Source organism: Ranitomeya variabilis, chromosome 2 (genome assembly GCF_051348905.1).
Source record: "Ranitomeya variabilis isolate aRanVar5 chromosome 2, aRanVar5.hap1, whole genome shotgun sequence".
Classification (NCBI taxonomy): domain Eukaryota; kingdom Metazoa; phylum Chordata; class Amphibia; order Anura; family Dendrobatidae; genus Ranitomeya; species Ranitomeya variabilis.
In genome coordinates this window covers 161,655,086-161,668,710 of record NC_135233.1, presented here as the reverse complement: position 1 = coordinate 161,668,710, position 13,625 = coordinate 161,655,086, and the positions used below count along the sequence as shown (strand labels likewise).

General features: G+C 46.7%; 1 protein-coding gene across 1 annotated transcript in view; it reads left to right on the top strand.

Annotated features, from left to right (window-relative positions):
* The window catches only part of IGF2R (insulin like growth factor 2 receptor), a 243,002-nt gene that overhangs the window by 199,262 nt on the left and 30,115 nt on the right, over positions 1-13,625 (top strand). The window contains exons 39-43 of the mRNA XM_077283114.1: positions 3,336-3,482; positions 3,695-3,929; positions 4,030-4,163; positions 10,538-10,652; positions 12,842-12,985. Of these exons, the coding sequence (XP_077139229.1) occupies positions 3,336-3,482; positions 3,695-3,929; positions 4,030-4,163; positions 10,538-10,652; positions 12,842-12,985 (775 nt within the window). The remainder of the gene's footprint in view (positions 1-3,335; positions 3,483-3,694; positions 3,930-4,029; positions 4,164-10,537; positions 10,653-12,841; positions 12,986-13,625) is intronic.

Here is a 13,625-nt window from a genome sequence, read left to right as displayed (position 1 = left end):
TCGGGCACTTCTGGCAAATGCCAGAAGAGCCGATGCCAGTAGTGGGCCGCTGCACTGTTCCTCGCCGCCGCCGCCGCATTTAACTATACCGGCGTCTATGACACCGGTATAGTTCAATGCAATGATGGAGGAGAGCGTCACCTGACGCTCCCTCTCCCATCATTCCCCGCTCTGCCTCTGACAGTACACTGCGGGTGCGCGATGACGTCATATCATCGCGCACCTGCAGTGTCCTGGGCAGACTGCAGCCACCAGGAGCAGCGCGGGCAAAAGGAAAGGTGAGGAGAGTTTTTTTTTTTCTTTTTCACCGGACTGTGGGGCCATTATCGGGGGGGGGGGGGGGGGGGGGAGATGAGATGCGGGCTGTGCTCTATATACCCCTGTGCTGGCTGTGCTCTATATACCCCTGTGCTGGCTGTGCTCTATATACCCCTGTGCTGGCTGTGCTGCATATACCCCTGTGCGGGCTCTGCTGTATATACCCCTGTGTGGGCTCTGCTGTATATACCCCTGTGCGGGCTGTGCTGTATATACCCCTGTGCGGGCTGTGCTGTATATACCCCTGTGCTGGCTGTGCTCTATATACCCCTGTGCTGGCTGTGCTGCATATACCCCTGTGCGGGCTCTGCTGTATATACCCCTGTGTGGGCTCTGCTGTATATACCCCTGTGCGGGCTGTGCTGTATATACCCCTGTGTGGGCTCTGCTGTATATACCCCTGTGCGGGCTGTGCTGTATATACCCCTGTGCGGGCTGTGCTGTATATACCCCTGTGCTGGCTGTGCTCTATATACCCCTGTGCTGGCTGTGCTGCATATACCCCTGTGCGGGCTCTGCTGTATATACCCCTGTGTGGGCTCTGCTGTATATACCCCTGTGCGGGCTGTGCTGTATATACCCCTGTGTGGGCTGTGCTGTATATACCCCTGTGCTGGCTGTGCTCTATATACCCCTGTGCTGGCTGTGCTGCATATACCCCTGTGCGGGCTCTGCTGTATATACCCCTGTGTGGGCTCTGCTGTATATACCCCTGTGCGGGCTGTGCTGTATATACCCCTGTGCGGGCTGTGCTGTATATACCCCTGTGCGGGCTGTGCTCTATATACCCCTGTGCTGGCTCTGCTGTATATACCACTGTGCGGGCTGTGCTGTATATACCCCTGTGCCGGCTGTGCTGTATATACCCCTGTGCTGGCTGTGCTGGATATACCCCTGTGCGGGCTGTGCTGTATATACCCCTGTGCGGGCTGTGCTGTATATACCCCTGTGTGGGCTGTGCTGGATATACCCCTGTGCGGGCTGTGCTGTATATACCCCTGTGTGGGCTGTGCTCTATATACCCCTGTGCGGGCTGTGCTGTATATACCCCTGTGGGGGCTGTGCTGTATATACCACTGTGCGGGCTGTGCTGTATATACCACTGTGCGGGCTCTGCTGTATATACCCCTGTGCGGGCTGTGCTGTATATACCCCTGTGCGGGCTGTGCTGTATATACCCCTGTGTGGGCTGTGCTGGATATACCCCTGTGCGGGCTGTGCTGTATATACCCCTGTGCGGGCTGTGCTGTATATACCCCTGTGCGGGCTGTGCTGTATATACCCCTGTGCGGGCTGTGCTGTATATACCCCTGTGCGGGCTGTGCTGTATATACCCCTGTGCGGGCTGTGCTGTATATACCACTGTGCGGGCTGTGCTGTATATACCACTGTGCGGGCTGTGCTGTATATACCACTGTGCGGGCTGTGCTGTATATACCACTGTGCGGGCTGTGCTGTACATACCACTGTGCGGGCTGTGCTGTATATACCACTGTGCGGGCTGTGCTGGATATACCACTGTGCGGGCTGTGCTGGATATACCACTGTGCGGGCTGTGCTGGATATACCACTGTGCGGGCTGTGCTGGATATACCACTGTGCGGGCTGTGCTGGCACCCAACACCATGTTGCAGTGCAGGAGATTCCTGCAACAGTCCGAGGCGTATCTAGGGGAAGGGGGTGGGGGGGCGTCACGGAGGTAGGGGGGGGGGGCCCCATTTGGAAGTTCGCACCGGGGCCCATAACTTTGTAGTTACGCCACTGGGTATTGGGGTGGCTTTTTTAGTCGGAGGATGAAGATAAAAGAAAGAAAAATAAAATTCATTAGGAGTGACAGTGAAATAATAAAAGTGTGTTCTGTTGTCCTTCTCGTGGAATGAGAGCTTTTAGTGGTTTTTTTTTTTCCTATAGTATACAGCTTTTTTCCATGGAGCTTGAAAAATAGTGCCTGCCCAGAACTTAGCCAAAAGTATGCAGTAGTTATATTTCCAGACAGAGCTCAAAGGGGTTGTCCACTACTAGGATAACCCCCTTCTTGATCAAAATGTTTGGCTCCCATAACATAATAAAGCGTATACTCTCCTCCCGTGTCGGCGCTATTCCAGCGGTGTCGGCACTCACACTCCCAGGGCTCCCGTGCGGTTGTTGTGACATGTGACGCTGGCACCCAATCAGAGCTGCCGTCACTGTCCCCGCCTCCTGTAGAATAGAGCATGTAGGACTGTATAATCCTTTGTACTACAGACAGATTCTGAGTACAAGTATAACATAAGAACTTACCAATCACTATTATGAATAAAACTCTGGTGTCCCATCATCGATTTCTATACAGCAGTTATCGGCTTACCTCCTTCCTCTCATCCCCCAACAAGATGCCGCTACACATCTTTCAAACGCACCAGCCCCTCGCATCTGCTTCACCCATAGCAATTGTCCTAATGGCTCTCGCTGTTCCAAGCTGGTGTGCTTGGTCAAATGCCCTGTTGCCTCTATATCTTAATAAATAGATAACAGAGTACGGTAGTTGGAACAGAGCACTGAAAGCTGAATGTGTTACAGCAGGACTTGTGCTGAGCTTTATAGTTAAGGGAACTTTAAGGCAAATCATCTAGGTTGTTTTTTCACATCTTGTAATTACGGGTAGTGACCTGTCAATCATTCCAAGCCAATGGGGAACAGCCAAGACAACTGTGAAACGTGACAGTAAAACATAGCTCTTTGTAAAGTGGTAGCCTTTCCCTGTTTCGTGCTGCCCGATGTTTAGGGCACACATATGTTTAGACCAGTCAAAAATGCCATTGGTACTCTCCTAAAGTGCAGCTTTAATTTGCTAAGTATTCTCCTATAGGTAATGGCGATTTGGGGTTACATACTTGGAAGGTTACTTTACATGTTACATTGAGTCAATTTTTCCAGTAAAATAGAAGATCTCTTAACCAGTTGTAATTTTTCGGCGTCTGAACTATTGGTCTTTTAGTTTTGTTACAAGCGTTTTCCTTTTCTTTTTTTTGCAATAGTGACTGAAAATGGTGATGTCTGTATCCTACCATTCACCTATAAAGGTAAAACCTATAACACGTGCACTACAGATGACAGACAGAGTTTGTGGTGCGGAACAGTTGCCAATCCTGAGACAACTGGAAGCTGGGGGAAATGTTATCCAAGTAGGTTTAATAAGACGTTGATTTTCTGTAACTTCACTCTTGTTTATAAGAATACTTCAGACAAAGCTGGCACATGTGCTTAGTGCCAGGCCCTGAGGGGTGCGTGAAACTGTGACTTATTCTATTTCTTGTTATTAATAGATTTATTATAATTTGGAACCTACAGTACTTGGAAAACATTGGATAACTTTTTGTTTTTTGTTACTTTCAAGCATCCGAAAAGAGGCGTTCCACTATCTTCTTTAAATGCGATGAAAGTTCTGGAAAGGGATCTCCTACCATATTGAGTGAGACTAATGGGTGTTCAGTTACCTTTGAATGGAAAACGCAGCTAGCTTGTCTTCCCAAAAAATTAGACTGCAAGTTTATTTTTAATCACCAGATGTATGACCTTAGAATGCTGTCCTCGATGACGGGATGCTGGATTGTTATTCATAACGGTGATAGGTAAGTTCTTATGTTCTACTTGTACACAGAATCTGGCTGTAGCACAAAGGATTCCACAGTATTATCTAACTATAATTATGTATTTTATTGTTGTATACAGGTATTATATTAACCTTTGCCAAAGGGTAAACCAAGGGCCTAGTGGGTGTCCAGAAACAGCAAGTGTGTGCCGGGAAAGTAATGGACATGTCCAGGTTTTAGGGCAGGTGTATACGCAGAAAGTGACTTTGCAAGGTAAGCCAAGAATTGGTCTGCACTGCTTAGAGACCTATATGAGGGGAAAACTGTGTCAGCCCCTGTATACCTTCTCCTTTTAGTAAGAACAGACTATATCCTCTTCTGCTGGGATAGGGAGAACTTCATGCAATTATATTCTTTTGACGTCTGTAGGGTAGGGAGAAGAGCGTAGTGACCATGGTTTAAGTTTAATACATTTTTATGACGACCTCAATCAAATGTGGATTTGGCCAGTTGTGTCTTTTATGCCTTCAGAGACGGACTACGCATTTTTAACTACTTCTTGATATGCCCCTTATGTGCCGTATGGATGGTCGGGTCAGCAAGCATGGTTCAGAAGCTGAGTCTATTTCATTATCTTGACCCATAAAAAAAGCAATCAGGATATGGTAACACAAGCTAAATTTTTGCAAAAGATTTTTTTTTCCTTTAAAGCAGTACAAAAAAAAAATAGAAATTTGGTATCGGCATAATTGTACTGAGCCGAAAAAATAAAGTTAGCATTATTGTTTTTTTACTGCACAGTAAACACAGAAGGCTGAAACAGTGAAGGAATTGCAGAATTTGTTTTCTCCATTCCAACTCTTTTGGAAGACAGTGGGGAGTAAGTAAAATAAAAAACAAAAATTGGCCTCAAATTAAATGAGTTGAAATTAGTGAAGGCCTTTGTCCTTAGTGAAGTTACCTTTTCTTTGGCCCAGTAATCTATGCTCTGACCATCCTCCCTGTGATAGTTTACAATGACTCAGAACATGGCGGCTGCAGCCAATATTTGGCTATAACCATTAATGGCTCAGTGCTTGGCTACAGGAGGCATGATGCCAGTAGTACAGGCTGTGACTGCTGTAGCCATTGATTATATTCATCTTTGCAGCTTATGCAACTAGCACAGGCAATCATCAGATTTTTTTGAGCCAGTGAACTATATATACTTAATTTTTGTAGACATAATCAGAAACCACCAATCTATAATCAATTTGAGAGTATAAAACTCTCCCCGAATGCCCCAAGGGCATCCACTCAACTGGACAACTCCAGAAATAGTTCAGCAAAAGAAAATGGAGTAAATCGGTCCAATACAACATAGTTTAAAAGACAAGTACAAAGTTTATTAATCAATAACAATTAAATCACAAATACATACGGTATGTATATCTGCTGTATGCAGTATATACCAAACAGGAAAAATGAGATAAGGAGAACATGACGGTACGTCAGGTGGCATGTGGTTTAACAGGAAATCATCCCTAGAAGGTGCGCACAGTATACAGCTATATCAGTAGGTCAGGGAAATAGTAAACAGCTTAACAAAGCGTCAACAGTACATCAGACTATTCCCAACACACTGACCATACAGCGCATAATTATGCTATCAATTGTGCACACTTCCCCATAGATCAGAGGGAAACCAGACCACACTTCACCTGATTGCCCCGGACGCGCGTTTCGCGGTGAGCTTTTTCAAAAGGGGTTAATATAATGCCCGTCTATTGTGCTTATATATCAACTAGCTATTGAACCCGTTCTACGCCCGGGTGGCGAGCATTTATATTGGTATATGGTCTCCATCCTGGTATGTGCTGCTCCCATCTTGCTCTCTCATCCTGTCATGTGCTGCTCCATCCTGCGCCCCCATCCTGTCATGTGCTGCTCCACCGTGTCATGTGCTGCTCCATCCTGCATCCCCATCCTGTCATGTGCTGCTCCACCGTGTCATGTGCTGCTCCATCCTGCGCCCCCATCCTGTCATGTGCTGCTCCACCGTGTCATGTGCTGCTCCATCCTGCGCCCCATCCTGTCATGTGCTGCTCCACCGTGTCATGTGCTGCTCCATCCTGCGCCCCCATCCTGTCATGTGCTGCTCCACCGTGTCATGTGCTGCTCCATCCTGCATCCCCATCCTGTCATGGGCTCCCATCCTGCGCCCCCATCCTATCACGTGCTGCTCCATCCTGCGCCCCCATCAGTGCGGGCGGCTGTGCTGAGTGCGGGCGGCTGTGCTGAGTGCGGGCGGCTGTGCTGAGTGCGGGCGGCTGTGCTGAGTGCGGGCGGCTGTGCTGAGTGCGGGCGGCTGTGCTGAGTGCGGGCGGCTGTGCTGAGTGCGGGCGGCTGTGCTGAGTGCGGGCGGCTGTGCTGAGTGCGGGCGGCTGTGCTGAGTGCGGGCGGCTGTGCTGAGTGCGGGCGGCTGTGCTGAGTGCGGGCGGCTGTGCTGAGTGCGGGCGGCTGTGCTGAGTGCGGGCGGCTGTGCTGAGTGCGGGCGGCTGTGCTGAGTGCGGGCGGCTGTGCTGAGTGCGGGCGGCTGTGCTGAGTGCGGGCGGCTGTGCTGAGTGCGGGCGGCTGTGCTGAGTGCGGGCGGCTGTGCTGAGTGCGGGCGGCTGTGCTGAGTGCGGGCGGCTGTGCTGAGTGCGGGCGGCTGTGCTGAGTGCGGGCGGCTGTGCTGAGTGCGGGCGGCTGTGCTGAGTGCGGGCGGCTGTGCTGAGTGCGGGCGGCTGTGCGTGGCTGTGCTGAGTGCGGGCGGCTGTGCTGAGTGCGGGCGGCTGTGCGTGGCTGTGCTGGGTGCGGCGGCTGTGCTGGGTGCGGCGGCTGTGGACGGCTGTGCTGGGTGCGGCGGCTGTGGACGGCTGTGCTGGGTGCGGCGGCTGTGCGTGGCTGTGCTCAGGGCGGCGGCTGTGCTGGGTGCGGCGGCTGTGCGTGGCTGTATGCAGCTGTGTGTGGCTGTAGGCGGCTGTGCTGGGTGCGGCGGCTGTGCGTGGCTGTGCTCAGGGCGGCGGCTGTGCTGGGTGCGGCGGCTGTGCTGGGTGCGGCGGCTGTGCGTGGCTGTGCTCAGGGCGGCGGCTGTGCTGGGTGCGGCGGCTGTGCGTGGCTGTATGCAGCTGTGCGTGGCTGTAGGCGGCTGTGCTGGGTGCGGTGGCTGTGCTGGGTGCGGCGGCTGTCGCCACCTGATTTATTTCCGCCGCCATTTTCTTGGTCCTGCTCCCGGAATCGGCGCCTGCGCAGTCCGCGCTTTCCGGCGCCATTTTCTTTTAGACACACTGCAATGTGTCTTCAAGAAAATGGCGCCGGAAAGCGCGGACTGCGCAGGCGCCGATTCCGGGAGCAGGACCAAGAAAATGGCAGCGGAAATGAATCAGGTGGCGTAAGTAACAAATAGCTGTGGCATGAAGTGCCACAGCCTCATGGCACAGCAATTTGTTACTTGCGCTACCTGATTCCTTTCCGGCGCCATTTTCTGTGTCATCCTGGTGCCGGAATCGGCACCTACCTGCGCAGTCCGCGCTGTCCGGCGCCATTTTCTTGAAGACACACTGCAATGTGTCTTCAAGAAAATGGCGCCGGAAAGCGCGGACTGCGCAGGCGCCGATTCCGGCACCAGGAGGAGCAAGACAATGGCGCCGGAAAGGAATGGCGGGCGTAACAAATTGCTGTGGCATGAAGTGCCACAGCATAATCAGGGCGGAAATATTGGACGGTGTCCCCCTGCTCCCGACCCCCTGCTCCCGGCAGTCCGCGCCTTCCGGCGCCATTTTTTTTTTCCTGACACTATAATGTAACGCTAGGAGCGTCGCGCCTGCGCAGTCTATAAAGGCTTCGGACAGAGTGACGCTCCCAGCGTTATATTATAGATGGTACCGGAAGTATGGCCGGAAAACGGCGCATGCGCAATTGCAGCCCATGCGCGCCCTCTCCTGTGGCCGTCACAACAGAGCGTCCATGTAGGCGGAAACCTGCCTAGTGACGTCATCTTACATCGGCGCGCTGTTCACATTAGGCTACGTTCACATTTGCGGTCAGCGCCGCAGCGTCGGGCGCCGCAGCGTCGCCGCATGCGTCATGCGCCCCTATATTTAACATGGGGACGCATGGACATGCGTTGTGCTGCGTTTTGCGCCGCATGGCCGCAAGCGTTGGACGCAAGAAACGCTTCAAGTTGCATTTTTTTTGCGTCCAACTTTCGGCCAAAAAGGACGCATGCGGCGCAAAACGCAGCGTTTTAGCGTGTGTTTTGCCGCGTTTTTGTTTGCGTTGTGCGCTGCGGCGCCGACGCTGCGGCGCACAACGCAAATGTGAACGTAGCCTTAGATAGCCACTAGAGGGGGCGGGCATCAGAGCCGACAAGCGCGCATGCACTCCATCAGCCGCCATTTTGAAGAAGACCGAGGGTGCGGACACATCTAAAAGGACTATATGTGTGGCAGAACGTATTATAGTGATCAACCTGCATAAAAGAGGGGAAGAAAAACCCACTTCATTAACAGAACATAACTAAAGAACAGTGAGTATAGAGCACTAAAAGAGCACATAAGCCCATAAGTTATTGCAAAAAGATATCTAGACAAAATGAATAATAAATATCCCACTTAAACCTATTAAAGTGTTAACAGTGCATAGTGTCTATAGTACGACGAAAAGAAGAAATCTTATTTTCTATGATCCATATAGGTGAAGAAGGGTCCGCCATATTTCATACGACCTCTGGGCTCACGGTCAATAAACAAAATTAAAAGCTAAAAAGACAATGAGTAAACAAGTACAATTAAAAATGGGTGGAAATTATGGGATATCAACAGAGAGAGGAAAACCACCCCAAATGCTCCTTACAAATTTGACAAGTCACACAGACAAGACGAAAAAGTGGGACATATCAAAAAATATGAAAAAATATATCAAAAAATATATGTATTTTTTGACGGGGTAGGTCACAAAAAGGGGGCAAAGCTCAACTTTTCGTTGAGTCCTTTGGGGGCAATGGTGTCAAGGGTGACGATCCATCTGCACTCACATTGTGCCAGGATATTAACCATATTGCCACCCCTGATACCTCCATGAACCCTGTCTATGCCCCTCACCTTTAAGCCACTGGGGTCGGACCCGTGGTGTGTCCGAAAGTGTCTCGGCAACGTTTTAAGGCAAGATATGTCTGTCACTTCCTTGGCAGCTATAATATCGCGCACATGTTCGCGCGTCCTAACTTTTAGTTCTCTCGATGTGAGACCAATATAAATAAGGGAGCAGGGACATGTCGCGTAGTATACCACACAAGTGGAATTACATGAAATGAATTCTCGGATCTTAAATTCCCTGCTCCCATCCGATGTTTTAAAGGTCCTACATCTCAAGATGTTAGGAGAGGCGACATGTCCCGCAAGGATAACAGCCTTGTCGTGGGTTGCTTAAACTTTTTTGGCACAAGCAACCCATGACAAGGCTGTTATCCTTGCGGGACATGTCGCCTCTCCTAACATCTTGAGATGTAGGACCTTTAAAACATCGGATGGGAGCAGGGAATTTAAGTTCCGAGAATTCATTTCGTGTAATTCCACTTGTGTGGTATACTACGCGACATGTCACTGCTCCCTTATTTATATTGGTCCGCCTACATGGACGCTCTGTTGTGACGGCCACAGGAGAGGGCGCGCATGGGCTGCAATTGCGCATGCGCCGTTTTCCGGCCATACTTCCGGTACCATTGATATATAAGCACAATAGACGGGCATTATATTAACCCCTGTTGAAAAAGCTCACCGCGAAACGCGCGTCCGGGGCAATCAGGTGAAGTGTGGTCTGGTTTCCCTCTGATCTATGGGGAAGTGTGCACAATTGATAGCGTAATTATGCGCTGTATGGTCAGTATGTTGGGAATAGTCTGATGTACTGTTGGCGCTTTGTTAAGCTGTTTACTATTTTCCTGACCTACTGATATAGCTGTATACTGTGCGCACCTTCTAGGGATGATTTCCTGTTAAACCACATGCCACCTGACGTACCGTCATGTTCTCCTTATCTCATTTTTCCTGTTTGATATATACTGCATACAGCAGATATACATATGTATTTGTGATTTAATTGTTATTGATTAATAAACTTTGTACTTGTCTTTTATACTTAATTTTTGGTTATGCCGGAGTTTTTTGTGTTTAAATATATTTATTCCCTCAAATAATTATCAGAAAATGTTGTGAATTTGGTGTCATATTATACCCTATGGTGAAGTTTGGTCTAAAGGTGTTAATTTTGGATGTCACTATAGCAAGTGTGGACTATGTGTTTGTGGCTTTTCTTTTGACATTAATAAATTACGTAAGATCCTGGCACATTGATATACTCAGGAAAGACAACATTGCCCCTTCCTATATCCATAATGTCCTAATCGCTTCGCACTTTATTACCCGGATCTGTTATGGATCCTGTAAATTTAACATCACAACTCTTTATACGTGCTATTGTGAACATCTTAATGGCTTAAACGTGACCATTATGTAAATTGTTACCTAAGTTTGTGATTTGGCTATAAAATGAGCTGGCTGTATTCGAGTCAGTGAATGTAATGCTCATCAGTAACCTCTCCTATAACCATTCTGTGCATCCACCAGATAAAATCATTTCAGTGACCTATTCAAATGGAGACACGTGTGGAAAGGAGCAAAGATTCTCGACTACTATAAACCTTATATGTAACAGTGTAACAGCCAAGCCTGTATTGGAAAAGTAAGTGTTACATTGCATAATGTCTTGATATAAGACATCGCTCTAAGATCTGAGGACTTTGTCCATATAACCACCTCTTCTGTCCTGCTCGTTGTTAGGCCATAATCAGTCGCTTCTATAGAACTGCCATCTAGGTTGTCTGGCTGATACATAAGAGCTGGGGCTCTCGGATAAGTAGAAATACAGTAGATGTATAAAAGGTTTGCACAAGTTTGAAAGTTGTCACATATCCATGGTTGATCCCACCTCTTGAATCGCCTCTATAGAACGCATTGACAATAGTTTACATGGGGCTGCTCGTGGGTCTACACAAGTGGGACCCACGAGCTATCAACATATCACCTGTACTGTGGATAGGTTATGACTTTCAAACTTGTTAGGCCTCTTTCACACTTTCGTTTTCTACAATCAGTCACACTCCGTCAAAATGTTGAAAAGACGGATCCTGTGCAGATTGTAAAAAACGGATGCACTGGGTCCGTTTTTGTGTCGGATCCGTCGAGGCTATGTGCACACCTTGTGTATGCGTCTTCGCCGCGTTTTTCCGCTGCGAGAACGCATACACAACACAACCCAGGTTAAAAATAATAAAAATTAAAAATCGTGATATTCTTACCTTCCGGCGTCCCCCGCAGCCTTCCCGCGGCCTTCCCGATGCTCGCGATGCTGCCGGCAGCTCCCGTTCCCAGTAATGCCTTGTGAAATGACCCGATGACGTATCAGTTTTATTATTTTTAACATTATATTATTTTACTATTGATACTGCATAGGCAGCATCAATAGTAAAAAGAGAGAGAGAGCGAGAATGAATTACCCTGATGGGAAATTCTTCCGCGCATGCTCAGTTTCAAAAGACGGCATACGTATCTGGATTCCTGATTTTGACGGTCAGCGACGGATCCTGCGTCGCTGAGCGATTTTCTGACTTACAGAAAAAATGTTCCTCTTTGCGTTGTCTCCGCCCCGACGGACAGCAATTTTACTAACTATCTAGCACATGACGGATGAAATGGATGGCCATCCATCACAATCCGTTGCTAATACAAGTCTATGAGAAAAAAAATGGATCCAGCAGAAATATTTGCTGGATCCGTTTTTTTCACACATTGTAATGGAAAAAAGAAAGACTGAGGTGTGAAAGAGGCCTAGCACACCATTTAAAGGGAGAATGTCATCAAAAAGTGACCTATTGTTAAAATTAGGTTTTTGCCATACTTATATTGTACTAAAAAAGCAATGATTTTTTTTCTTATTACGATCTTTCTTAAAAATAATTGGGCTTTTTAGACACATACTTCCTGTTCTTTCAAGAAAATTTTACATCGTCTCCATATTATCACAGGAAGTATTAGAATGACAGGTCAGACCTCGATACTCAGCAGATAACAGATGATACACCAATCACAATAGGGGATTTCACTGCTGACCTTCCCTGAAGAATGATCTTTGTGCAACTCATTTGTCACTTGAATACAAAGATACGTACATGTGTTGTTTCCTGAAACAATAGGAAGTTTATCTAGAAAAAAAAAAAGCCACAGTAGTTAGTGAAAATTACAAGAATTTTTTTTTAAACTACAGATTGTGACCAATATTATGTTTAAAAAAAAAAAAAAGCCAAAATGTTTAAAATAAAAATTTATTTAAACATTGATTTAAACTATAGGCTGTTTTCTGATGGCACATTACCTTTTAAGTAATGTTACTGAAGCTAATGCACATGACTTTGTTGATGAAAGTGAGAATAAGGCTAAATTGTTGCTAACGTAATCAGAAAAGGTAAATTCATGCCATCACGAGTTCGGTGTTATTCCCTCACTCATTCAGTAGCTTACTGTGTGCAGTTATGGCCTTATTAACTGTAATATCATATATGACACAATGACCAAGGACATGGCATGCTGTGGAAAAAGGATTTGTAAGGGACATATTATTTATAGGGCAGTATTAGTTTCACGGAAGATGTCCTTTGGCTCTCAGATTTTAACACCTACAGTGTATATCTTCTTTCATCCAGCATCTGAATATATATATATATATATATATATATATATATATATATATATATATATATATATATATATATATATATTTTATTATTATTATTATTATTATTATTATTATTATTATTATTATTATTATTATAATATTAGCTGGCTGTTACCAGTATCGTCTATCATTTCCCCTAGGTTTGATCCACAGTCTTGTCGCTATTACATAAAGTGGGAGACGCGAGCAGCGTGTGCTATTATTCCGAAGGAAGTTACTATGACAAATGGAATAATAAATGTAGAAAATGATGTAAAGATCGATTTAACCAGCATCTACAAAAAGTAAGTGTGGCATGGGAGTTTATCCTATTAAGGGTTGTCATTGCTGTCACATAGTAGTTAATTGAGTCATGTAATTTGGTTTTTAAATGGGCCAATAAATCTAAAGTATTCTAACCCTGTGGAAACTCCCACTATCAGCTATTCTAGACTGAGGGATATAATAAATAGTAGATGAGGGAGCATTGCCAGGGAATATGCCTGCCACCAATAATCATTTTATTGCCAGCAACCTATAATTTGACAGTTTGCCATAGACTTTATCTATTGAAGCTCTCTAGTGCCCCTAACACCCAAAATGTCATCCTGATCATGTCCGCATGACCTAATAGTGTTACTTGATAACTTCTCTAATAAGGCTTTCATGTTGAATGCATGTAATATGAAATTGAAGCAACAGTAGTGGTGCATGCATCAATTTGTGTTTGTAGCAAAATTGCTATTATCACAGATTCTGTGACCTGTTGTATCTAGTAACCCACTGCACTGACAAGGGCAAACCTGGTCAGAAAAAATGCTTAATAACATTAGAAACTTGGTGTCTTCAGTCTACCTATAAGATGGATGTCTGCCTTTCCACTGTATTATATAGCAAGTCATGGAGTTAGAGGGTGCACAATAAGCATAAGCCCCTCCAGTAGTC